The 23,333-nt window shown below is 42.6% G+C and overlaps 2 protein-coding genes and 1 pseudogene across 3 annotated transcripts in view; 2 read left to right on the top strand and 1 right to left on the bottom strand.

The window, feature by feature from the left end:
* The window catches only part of LOC122555060 (superoxide dismutase [Cu-Zn]-like), a 137,640-nt gene that overhangs the window by 586 nt on the left and 113,721 nt on the right, over positions 1 to 23,333 (top strand). For both annotated transcript variants that reach the window (XM_087992907.1, XM_087992906.1), the window contains exon 2: positions 23,176 to 23,269. In XM_087992907.1, the coding sequence (XP_087849033.1) occupies positions 23,176 to 23,269 (94 nt within the window). The remainder of the gene's footprint in view (positions 1 to 23,175; positions 23,270 to 23,333) is intronic.
* LOC148148548 (uncharacterized) lies at positions 8,288 to 9,148 on the top strand. Its single transcript, XM_087993179.1, has one exon. The coding sequence runs from the start codon at positions 8,288 to 8,290 to the stop codon at positions 9,146 to 9,148; it is 861 nt and encodes a 286-aa protein (XP_087849305.1).
* LOC148148547 (uncharacterized) lies at positions 14,096 to 14,710 on the bottom strand (annotated as a pseudogene).

Genomic DNA, 23,333 nt, shown 5'->3' with positions numbered 1-23,333 from the left:
AAAACACCTGTTTCTCCATAGATGCAGCTTGGCTTGCTGAGTAATTATATTCTTTACTGTTTTACTCTAACCAAAGAGTACTCTATGTAATTTTCAGTGTGGTCATTTTCATTCGCAAGGTCCCATTCCCCTTTTTTTAAAAGGCAATAGGTACCTGTATTGCAATAAGTAAAATGCTTGAAGGTTCCAAAACCATTTTGACAGGTATGTGACTGAAGGTAAGTGGGTGAGGGCAGTTTCATCTGGCATCTGTGTGATGATTGTATGCCCAGAAAGACTGGGTCAGTCCGCTGGGAGGAAGGGGGCTGTTTTCCCCAGAATTTCAAAGGGTCATGGTTCATCTAAATAGCAGTTTCTTCCAGTTATCTACATTGAAATAAAGATATGATATATTTCTATGATATTGAGTTAACACAAGGCTCAATGTCTTATTCTCTACTAATTATTTCTGATGATATGGTCACTTAAAAAAATTTGATCCCATCTCATCATTTTATAGTAAAATGGCCCATGTACTAATACTGTCAGCATCAACAGTTGAGAATGTGGTGCTAGAAAAACACAGCAGGACAGGCAGCATCGGAGGAGCAGGAGAATTGATGTTTCGGGCATAAGCCCTTCATCATTCCTGTCAGCATCAACAGCCATTTGAATGATTCTTAACAGTCGGAGCTGGTAAAACTGGTATGATTATCAGCACAACATTCACATTGTCAAAGGCACTGTGACATTATTCTCACTTTCACTTAAATGTTCTGCCTTTCTTTCATAAATCTGATAAAGAAACCTGATACTGCTGAAGTTTGGAACAAACTTGGATTAAAATCCACTCATGTCAATATAATTGCAAAATGTTGTTTTGTCCCAGGAATGGCACAATTCAAACTGGCCCTTCCAATTCACATGTCTAGGTGTAACTTGGCTTGGTTCTATATTGTAGCCCAAATAAGTGACTTTTGCTTTGACAAATTAACTCTTAGCCACTTCTTTAACCAAATTGGCTCTTTGTAGTCATCAAACAGTTCAATCAAATGGTGTAAATGTTCCCTCTAGGATTTGCTGAAAACAACAAAGTCATGGATGTAAACATGACTTTATATAATTCCTTAATGCCTTCACTGGAACATTATTCATGCATTTTTCATTCTAAACATCAAGACTTTGCATTGATAAAATTCATCTGCTGTTATAAAAGCTAATAGTTCTTTGGCTGTATCAATGGAACTTGAACAGTCTTCAGCTAGAAGGGGCAAGTGGATGATTCAGTGCTCTTTGACATCACAAACGTCTTCAGACATTTCTGTTTGCTTCATATGATATCGAAGAACAGGTTAAAGCATTGGCTACAGAGGGGCTGTAGAGCACAAAACTTTAGTAATATTGCCAGAATGTTGTAAGGGTCCATCGCCTTTTTAGTAACAGTGATGCCCAGTTTGGGTTCTGCCAGGACCGTTCAGCTCCTGACCTCATTGCAACTTTGGTTCAAAAGTGAACAAAAGAGCTGAATTCCTGAGGTGAGAGTGACAGCCCTTGATGTTCAGGCTACATTTGACCAAGTGTGGTATCAGGGAGCCTTCACAAAACACTAATCAGTGTATAAATTGGGGTTTGGGGTAAAACCTCCTGTGATTGAATTCATTCCTAGCATGTGGGAACAGGGTTGCAGTTATTCGAGGGCAGTAATCCCTGCTCTAGGACATCTCTGTAGAAGTTCCTCAGGGTAGTGTCCTAGACCCAACCATTTTCAGCTTGCCATCAGTTATACCCACTCTTCCCCCCCCCCCACCATCATAAGGTGAGAAGTGGGAATGTTCACCAATTATTCCATGATGCGTAGCACCACCTGCCTCAGATACTGAAGTGGTCCACGTTCACATATAACTAGACCTGGACAATATCTCGGCTTGGCAGAGGAGTACTAAGTAACGTTCATGCTACACAAATGCCAGGCAATGACAATCTCTAATAAGAGACTCACCATCCCCTTGACATTCAGTAGCATTACCTTCACTAAATCCCCTACTGTCAATATCCTAAGGGTTACTATTGATCAGAAACCCAACTGGCTTGCCCTATAAATACAGTGGGTACAGAACAAGTCAGAGGCTAGGAATACTGCAGCAAATAACTCACCACCTGACTCTCCAAAGCCTATCTACTACCTACATGGCACAAATGTGATAGAATACTTCCCATTTGCCTGGATGCGTGCAATTCCAACAAAAGTCAAATGTCTGGCCAACATTTATTGCCCATCCCCAGTTGTCCTTCATTAGGTGGTGGTGACCTATCTTCTTGAAGCACTGCAACCCTCATGAAGGTAGACCACAATGTTGTCAGGGAATGAATTCTAGGATTTTGACCTATTTACCTGGCAATATATTTCTAAATCAGGATGGTGAATGTCTCGGTGGGGAACTTGCAGGTGATGGTTTTCCCATGTATCCGATGACCCTTGTCCTTCTAGATGGAAGTGCTCTTGGGTTTGAAGTGGTTTCTGAAAATCGTTGGCAAATTTCTGAAGTGCATCTTGTGGATAATACACACTGCTGTTACTGAATATCAGTGGAGGAGGGAGTGGATGCTGTGGTGTCAGTCAAGCAGGTTTCTTTGTCCTTGAATGTGATAAGCATCTTGTAGCTGCACTCATCCGATCAAGTAGGGAGTATTCCATCACATGCCTGACTTATGCACAGGCTTTGGGAAGTCCAGAGATTAAGTTACTGGCTGTCAAAAGTTGAAATTTGGGCTAGAAGTGTACTGGTCTTCAAAATTTGATGCCATCTTTCCAATTCACCTGGGTGACGAAAGCTAGTGTGCTTCCAATTAAACCTGTTGGACTATAACCTGTGTTGTGTGATTTTTAACTTTGTACACCCCAGTCCAACACCGGCATCTCCAAATCATGTCTTCAGGAAGTCTTGTTGAAAATCCACAATCATTAAAAGTTACTGATTCCCATTCCTGGATTTAAGTAGGGATTCGATATAATCTATTAACAGTCTGATAAACAGTTCTTCAGAAGCTGATATCAGAATGAAGAAATTGATTCCAATAATGGTTGGGGTTTCGGCACTACCTGACATGTATGAATAACTGGCAAATGCGACCACATCTTTTATGTAACCCTAGCCAATAAAAATAATATTTTAGCCTGAATTTCCTGACTGTTTAAGTCACCCACAATTGGACTTTTGAAAGTCACATGTAATATTTCATCACTGTCTGTTCCTCATCGGCTAGAAATTGAGTCAGTCTCCATTTCTTTGTTCCTACTTAGTTTTTCAAGTAGCACCACTTTGGCATTGATTCTGACTCCGTTTCTGAGTTGGCTGTTTGATATAATCCCTTTAATTCCGTATCTATTTGTTATGGTTCTAGTGAAGAAGTTGGTTAACCATGTCAATGTTATTCTGAAAACAAAAAATACTGGAAATCACAGAATGTTAGGCAGCATCCATGGAGAGACCATCAATCTTATTTTGTTTACCTTCATCTTTGCCAGTAAAATTTTCCAAAATTATTTTGGATAACTGAATATTTGAGTTATCTCTCTGTTTCAAAGGCTCCTCTTCTACTTTCCTAATTCTCTGGGCATAAGATGTAGTCAAACAGTCAAGACACAGTCAGGATCTTTCTCCTGTGAGACAGGTTCTTTTACTTCCATTGGTTTTCCATAGGAATTTCCTTTACTATACCAACTACATCTTTTTAATTTACTAAATCACTTTTTAATCTAACTGTGTACAATATCTTCTACTTCACTTACCCTTCTGAATGGCAAATGGTATAATCAAATAACAGCAAAATGTTTTGTTTGCTGCAAACCTGAAACAAACACAAGAAGTTGGAGAAGGTCAGCAGATCTGGTAGCAGCTGTGGAGAAAGTGACAATTATATTTTGAGTCTGATATGACTTCTTCAGAACTGAAAGTGTTTGGAAAATGGTGTTATTTATATTTTTGACATAGAGGAAGTACAAGGGGAGCAGATGGTGTGGAGGTTCAGTGCAAAAGGCAAAGGGATTGCTAATTGAAAAATAAGGATGCCAAGTGAATATAAATTTAAGTATGGAAGGGTGAAAATTGATAATTTTGGCTGAGAGTAAAATAAGCGACACAAACAAGTCTGTGTGGGGGGACGGGGGAGAGAAAAATTAACAAAAAAGGACAGGCATCATGAAGTCAGGCTCTGAAATTGTAGAATTCAATATTTCAGTCCTATAGGCTATAAAGTGCTTAAGTAGAAAGTGAGGTGTTGTTCCTCAAGTTCTCATCTGCTCCATTGAAACACTGTAGCTGGCCCAGGACCAGAAGAGCATAAATAGAAACAGAAATTGACCTTTCGGCCTCTGTGCCTGCTTCCCCATTCAATAAGATCTTGGCTGATCTGACACTCCTCATGTCCACTTTCCTGCCCTTTTCCCCATAACCCTTGATTCTCCTCTAAATCCTATATATTTCTATGAGATTACCTCTCTTTCATAGAGTCATAGAGATGTACAGCATGGAAACTTTGGTCCAACCTGTCATCTAATTTCCACTTGAAAAAGTGGCCCATTATTAAAAGAAGTTTGAGAACCATTGGTGTCTTCCCCCTCCCCCCATAAAATGATCAAGCAACCTCATTCATAAAGTGAATGCCTCTGTCAAAACTCAAAATAATCCTCATGTGTCATGAACAGTGCTAACTGCAAAATTTCACATCACTGACTTGTTGGCTTCTTTTCTGTTTCAGAAAAGCAAAATTCCAAGATAAGTAAAATGCATGCTCTGGAATTAGACAAAATAGTGTCTCAACTATCCAATGGGGTCAGGTGCCCTAGCAAACAAAACATTCAGTCTGAATGTTATTTGGAGCCTGAACTTTAATTTTTGTTCTTGAAGATGTGACATGACAGGGTGGCAAAAGTCAAGATTAGAGTGGTGCTGCAAAAGCACAACAGGTCAGGCAGCATCCGAGGAACATGAAAATCGATGTTTCAGGCAAAAGCCCGTCATCAGGAATGAGGCTGGGAGCCTGGAGGATGGAGAGATAAATGGGAGGGGATGGGCCTGGGGAGAAGGTAGCTGAGAGTGCAGTAGGTGGATGGAGGTGGGGGTGAAGGTGATAGGTTGGAGAGGAAGGTGGAGCGGACAGGAGGGAAGTAAGATTAACAGGTGGGACAGGTCATGAGGACGTTGCTGAGCTGGAAGGTTGGAACTGGGGTAAAGTGGGGGGAGGGGAAATAAGGAAACTGGTGATGCCATGGAGTTAAAGGGTCCCGAGGTGGAAGATGAGGTATTCTTCCTCCAGGCGTTAGGTGGTGAGATAGTGGCAGTGGAGGAGGCTCAGAGCTGCAAAAGGGTGGCAAATGACCTTTTATTTCTTATGTTGTGTCAGGAAATGCCTTACCCACTCTTGTCCGTTGGCAGCGCACATCAGTGTGACTCACCTCAAACAGCTGGAGGATCTGCTTCTTGGAGAGATTGTCCTTCACCTCATCTGTTGTCAATGTAGCATCAAGGACAGAAATATTAGCATGAGAGCAAGGTGGTTAATTGAAATGGAATGCAACTGAAGATCAAAATAATCCTCTAGTCAGAACAAAGTTGTTCCCATAATGTGGTCACCCACTCTACATTTAGTTTCACCAGTGTGAAGGAGATTGCATAGTGAATAGCAAATGTAGTAGTCCAGATTGAACAAAGTGCAAATAAGCCTGAAAGATGTTTGAGGCTTTGTACAGTGAGGAGGAAGCAGGTGAATGGGCAAGTGTTACATCTTCAGTTGCATAGGAAGGAGCCTTAGAGGAGTGACAAAATCTTAGCAGTGGACGAGGGTGTCATGGAGAGACCAGTTTCTTTGGAGTCCTCAAAGTAGAGGGGAGGGGATGGGGAGATATCTTTGGCAGTGGCATCATGCTGCAGGTGGTGGTAATAGTGGAGGATGATCATTTGAATTTTTTAATTCATTTGGAAACTATTCATTTGGTGGCAAGTGAGGACAATAAGTCCCCTACTAATGTTCTGGGAGGGAGAGAAAAGGGTGATGTCAGAAGTGTAGGAGATAGGTCAGACATAACTGTGGACCCTGTTCACCATGGGGATAGAATCATTGATTGACATAAAAGGTCATATCAGATTCACCTTGGCATTATTGATACAGACGAGACAGCAAATGGAGAAACTGGAAGAATAGATGGAATCCTTATAGTAAGTAGGGTGTGAAGAAGTATAGTTGAGGTAACTCTGGGAGTTGTGGGCTCTGAATGGATAGCCTATCTCCAGCCAATGAAGTTGCTTGATCTTCGGAAATAGACACACAGAAATCAAGGAGAGGGAAGCGCCAGGTGAAGGTGAGAGAAGAGAAGCAAAATTGATTGACATTTCTAATTCTGTATGAGCCCAGGAAGCAGCATCAATGATATCATTGATGCAGAAAAAAACGTTGTGGGTGAAGGTTGAAGTAGGATCAGAACAAGGGATTTTCCACATTTATCACAAAGAGAAAGGAATAACTGGGACTGATATCCACACTTTTGACTTGGAGAAGGTGAAATAACTTAAAGGAGAAGTTGTTCAAAGTGAAAACAAGCTCAGTCAAGTGATTGGAGATTGATGGTTATAGACTGTTCAAGCTTCTTTTCATGAAAGAAGTGGACAGTCTTCAGACAACCTGATAGAGGATGCATGAGTAGAGAGATTGTACTCTATATTGAAGAGGACCTGGAAATTGTGGAACCAAAGTAAAGTATAAGAAGTTTCACAAATGTGCATGAGGAGCAACTCAACAGGGGAGGAAAGGTTAGAGTCAAGAGGAGAAGAAATAAGGTCAGGGCAGTCAGAACAGACTGAAACAATGGATTTGTAGGGCAGTCCTGTTTGTGGATTTTTCAGAGGAACTAGAGACGGGCTACGCCTGTTTGGACAGCTTTGAGTGGGAAACTGTAGAGGAGAGATCTCCGGTGGAGACAAGACTGTCCTGGAAATAATAGCTTGATCTTCAATATGTGGTCATGATCCAAGGTGAGATCAGAGGAAGTGTCTGAGAGTTGGTGCTCAGCCTTTGCAGGGTACAGGTCCCCACTCCAGACCACAGCAATACTCTCCATATCAATGGGTTTCATAACCAAGTCAGAGTTGGACCGAAAAGAACAGTGTGCAGCAGGTTCAGGGGGAGACAGCTTATAAATGCATGAGGGGAGCAGAGAAATTAAGGCAACTGATGGAACATTAACACTTCTCATTTTACCATTTCTCTTCAGTCAGCCAGCATCAGTGACTGACTCGCTCCACTCAATGTCAATATCATTATTGGTTTAGCTCCTTGATTTGAAGGATAAGGAAATACCTCCAAGATAAAATATTCAGAACCTTCAGTAATCTGATTCTCATCAAAATTCAAAGAATTTATGATCTTCTAAGACACTGCCCCTTCTTAGTATGTTCTAAGTAAACTTAGTCTCGTTCTACTACTTGTATAGTTTTCTGAGGATTCCTTAGGCTCTCTTTTTGGTTTCCATTTTAATTTCCAGCAATATATAAATGAATTGAATGAAAATGTAGGTGGTCTGATTAGCAAGTTTGTAGATGGCGTGAAAATTGATGAGTTGTGGGGAGTGAGGAAGGTTGTCAAAGAATGCAACAGGATATAAATCAGCTGGAAAGTTTGGCAGAGAAATGGCCGATGGAATTTAATCCGAGGAGAGTGAGGTGATGCATTTTGGGAGGTCAAATTTAAGAGGAAAGTACAGAGGAACCTTGATTATCTGGCATTCAGTTATCCGACAAGATTGCAATGTCCCGATGCTCGGCTAAACTGTTATCCGGTGTTTGATTGTCCGGAATTCGATTAACCAAATAAAATACATCCCGCCCATGTCCTTTGAATAATCGAGATTCCTCTGTATACTGTAAATGGCCAGACCCTTGGGAGCTTTGATCTGCAGAGGAATCTTGGGGTCCAAGTCCCTAGCTCATTTTGAGTGCGAGCAACAGTGGAGAAGGAGTGGAAGCAGCGAAGGAAGTGACGAGGACCAGAGGGGCAGCCGGGAAGGAAAGCAGTGACCATATATATCAGCAAGGCGGCTAAACCCGAATCTCTACAACTGTAGTGTCTCCCACCCGCCCTCCTCATCTAACCTAGTTAATAAGGTAAGGTTCATTCTAAACTTCCTCTATTGAATATAAGTTTGTTATTAATTTTATAGCTTTCTACTTTAGTACTGAGTGGGTGTTCAGATAAGTCGGATATGGATGCTAGGGCAGTTGCTTGCTCCTCCTGCAGAATGTGGCAGGTGGGAGACATGGCACACGTTTCCGCTGGCTACGTCTGCGGGAAGTGCACCCAACTCCAGCTCCTTGAAAACCGTGTTAGGGATTTGGAGCTGGAGCTGGATGAACTACGGATCATTCGGGAGGCTGAGGAGGTAATTGAGAGGAGTTACCAGGAGTTGGTCACTCCTAAGGCTCAGGACAAGGATAGATGGGTTACAGTTAGGGGGAGAAAAGGGGACAGACAGACAGTGCAGAGATCCCCTGTGGACATTCCCCTCGGCAATGCTGGGGGGGATGACCTACCAGAGGAAAGCCATAGCAGTCAGTTCTCTGGCACTGAGCCTGACACTGTGGCAAAGAAGAGAAGGGGGCAGAATAGAAGAGTACTCGTGGTAGGGGACTCGATAGTTAGGGGAACTGACAGGAGACATTGTGGTCAGGATCAGGATTCTCGGAAGTTATGTTGCCTCCCTGGTGTCAGGGTCCGGGACGTCTCCGATCGGGTGTATAAGGTTCTAAAAGGGGAGGGCGAACAGCCAGAAATCTTGTTACATATTGGCACTAATGATATAGCCAGGAAAAGGATCGAGGATATAAAAAGTGATTTCAGGGAGTTAGGATGGAAGCTGCAAAGTAGGACGAACAGAGTAGTGTTCTCTAGTTTACTACCGGTGCCACGAGATAGCGAGGCGAGGAACAAGGAGTGGGCGCAGCTTAACACGTGGCTGCGCAGCTGGTGTAGGAGGGAGGGCTTCAGATATGTAGATAATTGGGATGCCTTCAGGAAAAGGTGGGACCTGTACAAGAAGGACGGGTTGCATCTGAATTGGAAGAGGACCAATGTCCTGGGTGGAAGGTTTGCTCGAGTAGTTCGAGAGGGTTTAAACTAGTATGGCAGGGGGGTGGGAGACTGAGCTGTATACCGGAGGTGATGCAGATGAGGCAATAGCAAGAGGTAGACCAGCTAGTGGGAAGGCTTTTCCTGGAAAGGAACCAAGGGATCAGTTAAAGTGTGTTTGCTTTAACACAAGGAGTATCAGGAATAAAAGTGATGAACTTAGAGCATGGATCAGTACCTGGTGCTATGATGTTGTGGCCATAACAGAGACATGGGTTTCTCAGGGGCAGGAATGGTTGCTGGATATTCCAGGGTTTAGAGCATTTAAAAAGAATAGGGAGGGGGGGAAAGAGGAGCGGGTGTAGCACTACTAATCAGAGAGGGTATCACAGCTACAGAAGCTTCCATTGTCGAGGAAGATCTGCCTACCGAGTCAGTATGGGTGGAAATTAGGAATAGCAAGGGAGCAGTCACCTCGTTAGGGGTTTACTACAGGCCCCCCCAATAGCAGCAGGAAGATGGAAGAAAGCATAGGTCGGCAGATTTTGGAAAAGTGTGGACGTAGTAGGGTTATTGTAATGGGTGACTTTAACTTTCCCAATATTGATTGGAACCTCCTTCGAGCAGAAGATTTGAATGGAGCTGTTTTTGTAAGGTGTGTTCAGGAGGGTTTCCTAACTCAGTACATTGACAGGCCGACGAGGGGAGAGGCCATTCTAGATTTGGTGCTCAGAAACGAGCCAGGGCAGGTATCAGATCTTGTGGTGGAAGAGCATTTTGGTGATAGTGACCACAACTGCCTCATGTTCTACATAGCTATGGAGAAGGAGAGGATTAGACAAAATGGGAGGATATTTAATTGGGGAAGAGGAAACAATGATGCGATTAGACATGAGTTAGGAAGCATGGATTGGGAGCAATTGTTCCATGGTAAAGGCACTATAGACATGTGGAGACTGTTTAAGGAACAGTTGTTGCAAGTGATGAATAAATATGTCCCTCTCAGACAGGCAAGAAGTGGTAAGATAAAGGAACCTTGGATGACGAGAGCGGTGGAGCTTCTCGTCAAAAGGAAAAAGGTAGCTTACATAAGGTGGAGGAAGCTAGAGTCAAGTTCAGCTCTAGAGGATTACAAGCAGGCGAAGAAGGAGCTCAAAAATGGTCTGAGGAGAGCCAGAGGGGGCACGAGAAAGGCTTGGCAGAACGGATTAGGGAGAATACAAAGGCATTTTATACTTCTGTGAGGAATAAGAGAATGGTCAAAGAAAGAGTAGGGCCGATCAGGGATAGCATAGGGAATTTGTGTGTGGAGTCTGAGGAGGTAGGGGAAGCCCTCAATGAGTTTTTTGCTTCTGTCTTTATGAAAGAAACGAACTTTGTAGTGAATGAAACCTTTGAAGAGCAGGTGTGCATGCTGGAATGGATAGAGATAGAGGAAGCTGATGTGCTGAAAATTTTGTCAAACATTGAGGTTGACAAGTCGCCAGGCCAGGACCAGATTTGTCCTCGGTTGCTTTGGGAAACGAGAAATGCAATTGCTTCGCTACTTGCGCCACTGGAGTCGTACCTGAGGACTGGAGAGAGGCAAATGTAATTCCTCTCTTCAAGAAAGGAAATAGGGAAATCCCCAGCAATTACAGACCAGTAAGTCTCACGTCTGTCATCTGCAAGGTGTTAGAAAGGACTCTGAGGGATAGGATTTATGACCATCTGGAAGAGCATGGCTTGATTAAATGCAGTCAACACGGCTTTGTGAGGGGCAGGTCATGCCTCACAAACCTTATCGAGTTCTTTGAGGGTGTGACGAGAAAAGTTGATGAGGGTCGAGCTGTGGATGTGGTGTATATGGACTTTAGCAAGGCATTTGATAAGGTTCCCCATGGTAGGCTCATTCAGAAGGTCAGGAGGAATGGGATACAGGGGAACTTAGCTGTCTGGATACAGAATTGGCTGGCCAACAGAAGACAGCGAGTGGTAGTAGAAGGAAAATATTCTGCCTGGAAGTCTGTGGTGAGTGGTGTTCCACAGGGCTCTGTCCTTGGGCCTCTACTGTTTGTAATTTTTATTATTGACTTGGATGAGGGGATTTAAGGATGGGTCAGCAAGTTTGCAGACAACACAAAGGTTGGAGGTGTCGTTGACAGTATAGAGGGCTGTTATAGGCTGCACCGTGACATTGACAGGATGCAGAGATGGGCTGAGAGGTGGCAGCTGGAGTTCAACCTGGGTAAATGCAAGGTGATGCATTTTGGAAGGTCGAATTTGAAAGCTGAGTACAGAATTAAGGATAGGATTCTTGGCAGTGTGGAGGAACAGAGGGATCTTGGTGTGCAGGTACATAGATCCCTTAAAATGGCCACCCAAGTGGACTGGGTTGTTAAGAAAGCATATGGTGTTTTGGCTTTCATTAACAGGGGGATTGAGTTTAAGAGTTGTGAGATCTTGTTGCAGCTCTATAAAACTTTGGTTAGACCGCCCTTGGAATACTGCGTCCAGTTCTGGTCGCCCTATTATAGGAAAGATGTGGATGCTTTGGAGACGGTTCAGAGGAGGTTTACCAGGATGCTGCCTGGACTGGAGGGCTTATCTTATGAAGAGAGGTTGACTGAGCTCGGACTTTTTTCATTGGAGAAAAGGAGGAGAAGAGGGGACCTAATTGAGGTATACAAGATAATGAGAGGCATAGATAGAGTCGATAGCCAGAGACTATTTCCCAGGGCAGAAATGACTAACACAAGGGGTCATAGTTTTAAGCTGGTTGGAGGAAAGTATAGAGGGGATGTCAGAGGCGGCTTCTTTACACAGAGAGTTGTGAGAGCATGGATTGCGTTGCCAGCAGCAGTTGTGGAAGCAAGGTCATTGGAGATATTTAAGATATTACTGGACATGCATATGGTCACAGAAATTTGAGGGTGCATACATGAGGATTAAATGGTCAGCACAACATCATTGGCTGAAGGGCCCGTTCTGTGCTGTACTGTTCGATGTTCTATGTTCTACAAGTGGATAAGATGGTCATATGGCACACTTATCTTCGTCAGTTGGGGAATTGAAGCTAAAGGTTGGCAAGTCATGTTGCAATGTATAAGACTTTGGTTGAAGATCTGCACCCCCAGCAGGGTCTCTCAGTTCTGCGATTAGTCAATAAACACACGCAATTGGTCTGGTCCTTTAAGATTTCACTCTTTATTTCTTCGTACGGCTGGGCACAGATCGACCAGAAACACAGAGGGTTTACACCTCCGTGTTTCCCCCGAGGAGCTACACACATGGCTTAAAACAAAGACATTTTTATACTTTCCTTAAAGAAAGGTACAGGTTATGATGGCATAGTACATTCAGGCAATTAACAATCAATACACGATATTGTTTTATTTGCCAGTTACTTGGTCCAGTGATATTTCCTGGGAACCAACTTTGTTTTGCATTAGTCAGGCCACCCTTATCTCACTAACCGAGCCATTGCACCTGCATTTGAAGGTCAGTTAGGATGGCCCGTAATGTCTTACCGAGTCTAGTTATTTCTAAGCTGTAAAGGGAGCATAGTCTGCTAATCTCTGTTGAAGCAGACTGTGGTTAGTCAGTTATGCAGTTATGGCAAAATTAAAAGCCATTTTATGCAGCTTTTAGCAGAATTGTCAATTTGCAGCCTAGAAGTCATTTTCTCATGTTATTTGCATTGAGAAACCATTTTATTGCCACCTAAGTTATTAAGAGCATCTGTTAAGCAGTTGTTCCTGACAACAACTAATTACCTCAGCCTGTATTCAGTTTCAAATCCTCATCTCTCCCATTTGGTCATTGCATGATCACACCATAGCATGGGAGGGCATAGATTAGATCAGTCCAATCGAATGGACACTAGAGACTGCCATACTTCCTCCTTCGAGGAGGAGAAAGTAGGGGTAGGCAACCGCTCCTCCTTATCTTCATTTGGATGGAGAAGAAGCATTTTCTGGGGGGAACCGATGTTGTCAACGGAAGTCATTAGCTTGGCAATAATATGTTTAACAATAGCAATTCCAGCAAAGAGACAAATTAAAATAATACCAATTTGATTGACGAAGGTGCAGATGTTATCTACATGCTTGGTAAGTTCTCGATGAGGTCAGTAACCCCTATTATACACTTGCCCTTTACTATGGCACAAACCCTACCCTCTTTGGCAAGTAGGTAGTCGAGGGTGTCCCGGTTTTGCTGGGAAAATAGATGTAATTCTGAGACCGTGTCCTTAGTTCTGCTAAGTCCGAGGCTGTCTCGTTGCCCAAAAGGATGAGACACAAATAAAATAGTTTCGGTTTTGATGGCTAATAATTCCTGCGGATCTTCCTAGGCAAACGTAGGCCACAGACTGAGCTTTACTGCTGCCCAAAGCCTTAGCACCCGTCCAATGCACGCAGAATTTAGATGAAACTGAATGTTTGGTAAGGAAACCCCAACTCCATTCCCAGGTAGGTGAACAGGGAAGAATCGTCGGGAAAAGTGTCCTGACAGCTACAGCATGGGGAGTATCTATTTCATCAAGAACAAGGAAGTTGGTCGCTCTGCCTTGGCTGAAACAATAACCGGGTTTAGTATAAATAATGGAGGGAGCTTCCCAATAGGAAGAAGACCTATCTTTGTGACTACCTCAAACGTATGGGTAATCCATGTCTACAAAGTATGGTCGCCCTGGGTGCTTAGCGTGGAAGCTGTTTAATAAAAAGAGATGGGTCTCTCGGTAAGAGATGCGGTTATTGTCCCAGACTGGTTCCTTCCATCCCACATTTGGGAAGATGGAGGTGCCCTTAGGGGTCTCAGTGAAAGTGGATCCCATTACCCATACCATAAAGGGCCTGAATACCAGCAATTACAGAGATACACTCCTCCAGTCGGCATGCACATGAGCTGCGAGGCCCCACAGGGGAGCAGAAGCGGTTGGTACATTTGACTAAGGCGCATGGAACAGTTTTAATCACATTCACTTAAGTACATCCCCATCCGTAACAATTGGGATAGGCTACCCCGGACATGTTAGAGAAAGTCCCAAGCAACTAGCAGGTGGGGATAAGTAATAGTCCAAAGAAACATTATGTCCGGTAAACGCCTTAGAAGTATTCCATACTCCGTTGTTGGGATTTGGGAGGAGGAAGGGGGTCAAAGAGTCCTTTCCTGATGTGAGGGCATAACAGAGGACTTCATCATGGCTGAATATTTTATTGTGACTTTGAAGAAACAAATTGTTAGTGAAGGATGACATTTCCCCCTTTTTTCTTTAGCAACGTGCCAATTTAGATCTCTTTGAATAGGGGCAATGCTTATCAGGGCCGTCCATAGCACAACTGAAATTAAACTGGCATAAAACACCTTGACAGGGTAAAGACCATTGAGACTTGTCCTGTAAATGAACTGTCCAATCTTGATGCAGTTGACCGTTGTGGCAATCTATTTTGGTAACATTCCATGCATCGAAGGAATCAGTCTCTCGGCACACAAGGACATCTTTTCGGCATAAATGGTATACAGTCTCTGGTTGCTCAGGATCACACGGATAAACAGTCCCTTCTTGAGTACCGATGCCGGCGATGACGAGTTCATATAGCAGGTTAAGTTCGATCTTCATCATAATGGTCATTTCTGGATCAAGGAATAGGATATCTAAAACAGAAGAAGAATTACTATTCGAAATATGCAGCTATATCTTAGTAGTCTGGCTTGATTCCATTTCCTCTCTCAGTTCCCCATCGTCTTCATCTCCATCATCTCCCCCCTTGCAAGGGGCTTGTGCGATGACCTTGCAATGATGGAGGTGAACCCAGGCGGAGCGGACTGTGACCTTAACAGCAGTTCGGGTGGTGAGGAGGACCTGAAAGGGCTTCTCCCATCGAGGTTGGAGGCCGCAGTGTGTCCAATTCTTGATGAGTTTGAAGGAGCCTCATTCAACAGTCGGAACACTGTTGAGGGAGGGGAGCTTCTCATGAGCAGCATGGACTTGGGAGTGAAGACCTCGCAAAATATTAGTCAAGGAAAGAACATAGGGCGACGTGTCCTCAGTCACGTGGTGCAAGTGAATATGGGAGGAGGCATCATTCCAAGGCGTGCGGATAGCTCGACTGTAGACGATTTCAGCTGGGTACAAGTGGGTCTTACCCATAAGAATGTATCGTAGGTGGAACAATACCATCTGAACCCAGACCCATCCCCTATCCTATCCCCGTTTCCCATTGGCAACTACAGTCAGTCTACACTTGCCTGGACACACTGAGTAATTTAGCATGGCCACTCACCTAACCTGCACATCTTTGAACTGTGGGAGAAAATCGGAGCACCCAGAGGGAACCCATACAGACATTGGGAGAACATGCAAATTCCACAGATACAGTCACCCAAGAGTGGAATCAAACCCAGGCCCCTGGTGCTGTGAGTCAACAGTGCTGCCCACTGAACCACCGTACTGCCCTATGGCAAATATGTCACTAATTTGTACAAGACACAATGTTTACATGTATATGTATACGGTTTTAATTTATGGATGAGTGTGGACTACTATAATTTAATTAACATTATTGAACTTAGAAGAACATAGGAAATGGAAAATCTGTTGGGAAAATATGGCAAGAGTGCAAATTAGATTCCTGACATTGAAAAGTCCAGTTTTTCCATGCAAGGTTTTAACAGCTAGATGAGAATTTTTAAAAATTATTTTTATTCATTTGTGGGACTTGGGTGTTGCTGGCTGGTCAGCATTGATAGCCCATCCCTATTAGCCCTTGAGAAGGTGGTGGTGAGCTGCCTTCTTGAATCGCTGCAGTCCATTTGCTGTGGGTTGATGCGACAATGCCGGTAGGGAGGGATTTCCAAGATTTTGACCTAACGACTTTGAAGGAACGCCGGTATATTTCCAAGTGGCTTGGAGGAGAACTTGCAAGTGGCTGTGTTCCCAAGTACCTGCTGCCTTGTCCTTCTAGATGGAAGTGGTCATGAGTTTGGAAAGTACTGTCTAATCATCTTTGATGAATTTCTGCAGTGCATCTTATAGATAGTTCACACTGAGCGCCGGTGTTGGAAGGATAGATTGGCACCACATCTACAAACAATCAAGCAAATTGCTTTGTCCTGGATGGTGTCAAGCTTCTTCAGTGTTGTTAGAGTTGCACCCACTCAGGCAAGTGGGGAGTATTCTATCACATTCCCGACTTGTGCCTTGTAGATGGTGGATATACTTTGGGGTGTCAGGAGGTGAGTTACTCGCTGCAGTATCCCTAGTCTCTGACCTGCTCTTGTAACCGCTGTGTTTATGTGGTGAGTCCAGTTGAGTTTTTGGTCAATGGTAACCCCAAGACAGTGGGGGATTCAGTGACAGTAATATCATTCAATGTCAAGAGGAGGTGGTTAGAGTGTCTCTTATTGGTGATGGTCATTGTCTGGCATTTGTGTGGCGCAAATGCTACTTGCCACTTGTCAGTCCAAGCCTGGGTGTTGTCCAGATCTTGTTGCATTTGAGCACAGACTGCTTCAGTATCTGAATGGTGCCGAACACTGTGCAATCATCAGTGAACATCCGACTTCTGATCTTATGACAGAGGAAAGGTCATTGATGAAGCAGCTGAAGATTTGTGGGGCTTAGGATACTATCCTGAGGGACTCCTGTAGAAATGTCCTGGAGCTGAGATGAATTAACCTCCACAACCACAACCATCTTCCTTTGTATTAGGTATGACTCTAACCAGTAGAGTGTTTGCCCCGATACCCGTTGATTCCAGTTTTGTCAGGGCCCCTTGATGCCATACTAGGTGAAATGCGGTCTTGATGACAAAGGCTGTCACTCTCACCTCACCTCTGGAATTCAGCTCTTTTGTCCATGTTGGAACCAAAGCTGTAATGAGATCAGGAGCTGGGTGACCCTGGTGAAATCCAAACTGGGTGTCACTGAGCAAGGTTGTTGCTGAGCAGGTGCTGCTTGATAGCACTGTTGATGACCCTTTCCATCACCTTATTGATGATGGAGAGAAGACTGGGCGGTAATTGGCCAGCTTGGATTTGTCCTGCTTTTTGTCTACAGGACATATCTGGGCAATTTTCCACATTGTTGGGTAGATGCCAGTGTTGTAACTGTACTGGAAGAGCTTGACAAGGGGAGCAGCACGTTCTGGAGCACGTCTTCAGTACTATTGCTGGAATGTTATCAGGGCTCATTGCCTTTGCAGTATCCAGTACCTCCAACCGTTTCTTGATATCACGTGGAGTGAATTGAATTGGCTAGAGACTGGTATCTGTGATGCTGGGACCCACTGGAAGAGGCCGAGATTCCTGCAAGTGCGCAGTGATAGGCCTATTTAAATGCATTTGTATCTCATTAACTAGTCTTTATCTCATGTTTATGCAATTTGCTATTTTCGCAGTTAGTGTAGAAAAATTTGACAGTGACAATCCATAACATGAAAGTCAAGACCATAATAAATCTGATATAGGATCAGAAGTAGGCAAACCTGTCAACAGTACATTCATTCATTCATTCAGTCAGTACATCATCCAAGTCATTAAGTGTATATTGTAAATACCTGTGGCTCCAGCACTGATCCCTGTAACACTCCACTGGTTACAGATTGTCATCCTGAAAATGCCCCCTTTTATCCCAACTGTGTTCTCAATTAGTTAGCCAATCCATGCTAATATACTACTCCCAACACCTTGGGCTCTTATATAAGTAGCCTTATATGCAGTACTTATCAAATGCCTTTTGGAAACCCAAATATATTACACTTAGTAGTTCCTTTATATCTATCCTGTTTGTTACTATCTCAAAGAATTGCAATAAATTTGTCAGGTGTGATTTCCCTTTCATGAAGCCATACTGACATGACTTGATTTTATTATGTATTTCTAAATTCTCTGCTACTACATTGTCTTGCAAGATTCTAGAAATTTCCCAATAATAAATGTTAAGGTATTTGGCCTATAGCTTCCTGTTTTTATCTCATATTTTGAATAACGATGTTACATTGATAGTTTTCTTTGGGATGTTTTTCAAATCAAAGGATTCTTGAGAGATGCATCCACTGTGTCTGTAGCTACTTCATTTAAAATCCTAGAATGCAACCCACCAGCTCCAACTTAGCAGGTTTTAGCCTAATTAGTTTCCTCAGTACTTTTTCTCAAGTGATAGAGATTGTGTGTACTTTCTCCCCTTTCAGTGCCTTGATTGTTTAATAGTTTTGGAATGGTATTAATATCTTCTAACATGTACTTGTTCAACTTCTCTGCTATTTCCCAGATTCCCATTGTTATTTCTTCAGCCATATTTTCTCTTGCTTTCTTTTGCCTTTTTTCATATTTAAAAATGTTCTTGTTGTCTGTTTTTTACTTCACTTGCAAAATTGCCCTTAGAAACAGAAACATTGAAAATAGGTGCAAAAGTAGGCCATTTAGCCCTTCAAGCTTACACCATCATTCATAATGATCATGGCTGATCATGCAATCACAGGTTCACAACTCTCTTGAGTGAAGAACTTCTTTCCTTATCTCATACCTGAATGGCTTACCCCTTTATTCTTAGACTGTTACTCTTAATTCTGGACTTCCCCAACAGTGGGAACATTCTTCTGAACATCTATCCTGTCCAGTCGCATTAGGATTTTGTAAGTTTCTACAAGATCCCTCCTCATTCTTTGAAACTTCAGAGTACAAGCATAGTCAATCCAGTCTTTCCTCATATGTCTGTCTTGCCATCCTGGGAGTTAGTCTGGTGAACTTTCACTGGACTCTGTCAATCGCAAGAATGCCCTTCCTCAGACTAGGAGACTAAAACTGCACCAAAGTACTCAAGGTGTGGCCTCACCAAGGTCCTGTATAACAGCAGCAAGAATTCATTAGTCTGATACTGAAGTCCTCTCATTATGAAGGCCAGCATGGCATTAGCTTACCTCACCACCTGCTACACCTGCATGCCAACCTTCAGCAACTATTCTGTCATGATACCCAGGTCTCGTTGAACCTCAGCTTTTCCTAAACTGCCACCATTCAGATAATAATCTGCCTTCCTGTTTCTGTGACCAAAGTGGACAACCTCATACTTATCCACCTTATATTGCATTTTCCAAGTATTTGCCCACTCTGTTCAAGCCACCATGCAGCCTCTTAGCATCCTCCCTATAGTGCACACTGCCACTCAGTTTAATGACATCTGCACATTTGGAGATATTGCATTCAATTCCTTTGTCCAAATCATTAATGTGTATTTTGAACAGCTGGGATCCCAGCACTGAACCCTGTGGCACCCCACTTGTCACTGCCTGCCACTCTGAAAAGGACTCATTTATTCTAACTCTCTGCTTCCTGTCTGCGAATATATTGCCTCCAAAACCATGAGCTTCAGTTTTCTTCACTAATCTCTTATATGGAACCTTGTCAAAAGCCTTTTGAAAGTCCAGATACACAACATCTGCTGATTCACCCTTGCCCACTCTGGTCACATCCTCAAAAACTTCCAGCAGATTTGTCAAGCATGATTTTCCTTTAGTGAATCCATGCTGACTAGGACCAATTCTGTCACCAGAATGCTCAGTTATTACATTCTTAATAATCAACTCCAGCATTTTCCCCATCACCGATGTTGGGCTAACCGGCCCATAATTCTTTATTGTCTCTCTCCTTCCTTTTTTAAAGAGTGGAGTTACATTAGCTACCCTCCAGTCCATTGGAACTCTTCCAGAGTGTACAGAATGGTCCATTATTTCTAGGCCTATTGTCTTAATTACTCTGGGATTCAGAGTATCAGGCCCTGGGGATTTATCAGATTTTAATCCCATTAATTTCCTCAATACTATTCCCTGACGAATAAGGATTTCCTCCTTCATGCTTGACCCTCTGTCCCCAAGCATTTCCTGAAGGTTATTTGTGACCTCCTTAGTGAAGACAGATCTAAAGTATTTGTTCAACTGGTGTGCTATCTCTTGGTTGTACATTATGAATTCACCTGATTCTAACTGCAAGGGACTTACATTTGTCTTCACCAGTATTTTTCTCTTCACATAGCTATAGAAATTTTTGCAGTCAGTTTTTATGTTTGCCACAAGCTTACTTTCATATTCTATTTTCCCCTTCCGAATTAATCCCTTTGTCCTCCTCTGCTGAATTTTAAATTTCTCCCTGTCCTTAGGTTTGCTGCTTTCTCTGGCAAATTTATATGCTTCTTGTTTGGCTTTAACACTATCCCTGATTTCCCTTGTTAGGCATGGTTGAGCCACCTTTCCTGTTTTATCTTACACCAATAGGGATGTACAATTGTTGAAGTCATCCATGTGTTCTTTAAGTGTCTGCCATTGCCTATCCACCAACAAAGATACCTCTTAAATATCCTTGGCCAGATTATCCTAGCCAATGCATGCCTCATTCCACCAAAGATACCTTTAAGTTCTGGACGCTAATTTCAAATTTAATTGTATCACTCTCTAGCTTACGGAAGTATTCTACCATATTTTGGTGACTCTTCCCCAAAGAATCTCACACCATAATGTTGCTGATTAATCCTCTCTCGTTACACAATATCTAATCTAGGATGGCTTGCTCTCTAGTAGGTTCCTCAACATATTGGTCAAGGAAACCGTCTCACACATTCTAGGAAATCCTCCTCTATTGCATTGCTATCAGTTTGCTTCAACCAATCAATATGTAGGTTGAAGTCACCCATACTGCATGCACCCTTACTGCATGCATCTCTAATTTCCTATCAATCCCCAACCTCACAACTGCTGTTTAGTAGTCTGTATATAACTCCCAATAACATCTTTTTCTCTTTGGTGTTCTGCAGCTCCACCCACACAGATTCCACATCATCCAGGCTAATGTCCTCCCTTACTATTGCATTAATCTCCTCCTCAACTAGCAACGCTACCCCACCTCTCTTTCCTTTCCATCTATGTTTCCTGAAAATTGAATGACCTTGGACATTGACTTCCCATCCTTGTTCATCCTGGAGCCAGGTCTATCAATCCAATTACATCATATCCGTCAATAATTGTCTGTGCAGTTAATTCATGCACCTTATTACAAATGCTCCTTATATTGAGACATAGACCCTTCAGACGTTTTTTTGACATTTATTGCCCTTTTGGAATCATGGTGTAATATGGCTCTTTTTGATTTTTGTCTTTGGTTTCTCTGCCTTGCACTTTCACTTTTCCCCTTGCTGTCTTTTGTTTCTGTTCCACTTTACTTCCCTCTGATTTCCTCCATTGATTCCCATCCTCTGCCTTACAGTTTATTTTCTGTTTTTATTATCGTTTTGGTCATCTTTAGTTGGCTTTTAAAACTTTTCCAGCCGTTTGTTTTACCACTAATCTTTGCCACATTGAATATTTTTCTTTTAATTTGATACTGTTGTTAGCTTACTTGATTAAGGATGGTTGGTTTATCCCCTTAGTAGAATCCTTCTTACTAAGAATTTCTTTGCTGAGTCGTTACCTATTTTCTGTCTGTCATTGTTCCTCAATAGTCTTTTCTGTTAAACTCCTTTTCCAGACCACTCCAGCCTTCTCACCCTTGATTCTTATATAATTACTCTTAAAATTTAGCACAGTTGTTTCAGACCCACATTTCTCACTCCAAATTGAATGTTAAATTCTTTTATATGGTCACTGTTCCCAAGTGGATCTCTTACCAAAATAGCCTGATCCCTGGTTGCATCTTTAACATATTATTCCAAGAAACGACATCAATATACTCCCTCTGAATTCTCTTACATGGCAATCTTTGCCAATTCATTTTTGCAATCTAGAAGATTGAAGATTAAAATCACCCATGATTAGCTAACTGCCTTTTTCACATGTTTTCATTATCCCGTGATTTATTCGCTTTCCTATACAACAGTTACTGTTGGGGGCTTAGATTACTGGCATCAATGTCTTCTTCTGTTGTTATTTCTTACCTTCACCCGAATGGATTCTTTAGATCATTTCCTGCTATACCTATTTCATCTCATTTTGAAAAAGTTAACCACCACCACTCCCTTTTGTTCTTTTGATCTGTCAAATATCCCTGAATAATTAGGTCCTAACTTTGATCTCTTTGTGACAAAGTGGATACCTGGCAATGCAGCTGACCAGAATTTGTTCCAGACCTCCATTCAGCTCAGCATCCTCAAGGGCACGTGCCATGGGCAACAACCATGTGCACCATTCATCCAAAAAGTTTTGACATTGGCAAGACAACAGCTTCACCACATCATGGACAATGTGAGACTCACTCAATTCAGCATTTAAATACTGCAGTTGGAGCTCACAGACATTACAATACTGCACCCAGGCTGTTTTGTGCAGAAGGGCAGACACTCGTCTCATGCATCGGAACAGGGTGCCTCTCAGGGGTCTTCAGTTGTTTCCTTCGCATTCACTCACTTTGTTTACTTCAACATAGTATCCCTGCCTTGCTTCACCTTTTAGCATACAGACAGCATGTCATGTTTAGCACCAATACACCATTACGTCACTATCATCTGTCCAGTGTGTGTTCTGTCATCAGTCAAGAAAGTTGGTGAGGTGCCCTGAGTTTGTAAGAAGTGCAGAGGTTAGAAAGGGTTAATTGTTTCGTGGGGAAATGGGTTGAATGAGAACCATTGAGGAAGGATGCTGCATGCAATATTTATAGTGATAAACCATGAACATTGTTAGGAGGTGGGTATTATTGCAGAATTAGAGTGAGTGTGTGGGAGCTGAATGAAGATCATGGCATTTAACCTTGCAGTGGACAGAAGTTCAACCTTATTACTGTTTTGCTGTGCATTCCTTCAGGCATTAGTCACCCCACTGACCCGGTTGGTTACTTCAGATCAAACTGACAATGTTTGATATAGTGCAAAGTTGGGTTTTATATATGACATGATGTTTCCTATGACAAAAGTCTCTTTGGCTCATGGAGGGGAGTATCCCGGCCCATGAAAGTCCTCAAAAGTTGACACAGCCAAAAGAAAATTCAGCCAAATGTGTATGCCACCTATCCATATTAAGGCATTTGTACATCCATTTGCTAATTTTTATTGCATTTACATTAAATTGACTTTCCAAAGACAGTAACATTTGTTGAATGAGGAATTTGCTTTTATAGGTAACTGACTGTGTGATTGTAAAAGGGGAATTTACTGGACTGCCTCCTGGAAAGCATGGCCTTCACATTCATTGCTTTGGTGACTTAACCAATGGTATGAAACAAATATTTACTACAATAATTACATGGAGAAAAATGCTTGTAACATTCGTACAACT

Source organism: Chiloscyllium plagiosum, unplaced genomic scaffold (assembly GCF_037043375.1).
Source record: "Chiloscyllium plagiosum isolate Xiang-an unplaced genomic scaffold, Cpla_swu_hap1 HiC_scaffold_12, whole genome shotgun sequence".
NCBI lineage: Eukaryota > Metazoa > Chordata > Chondrichthyes > Orectolobiformes > Hemiscylliidae > Chiloscyllium > Chiloscyllium plagiosum.
This window is presented reverse-complemented; position numbering and strand designations above follow the sequence as displayed.

Bases quoted from the DNA above. Each gene is read 5' to 3' on its own strand.
- LOC148148548 (XM_087993179.1), top strand. From the start codon at position 8,288: ATGGCACACGTTTCCGCTGGCTACGTCTGCGGGAAGTGCACCCAACTC.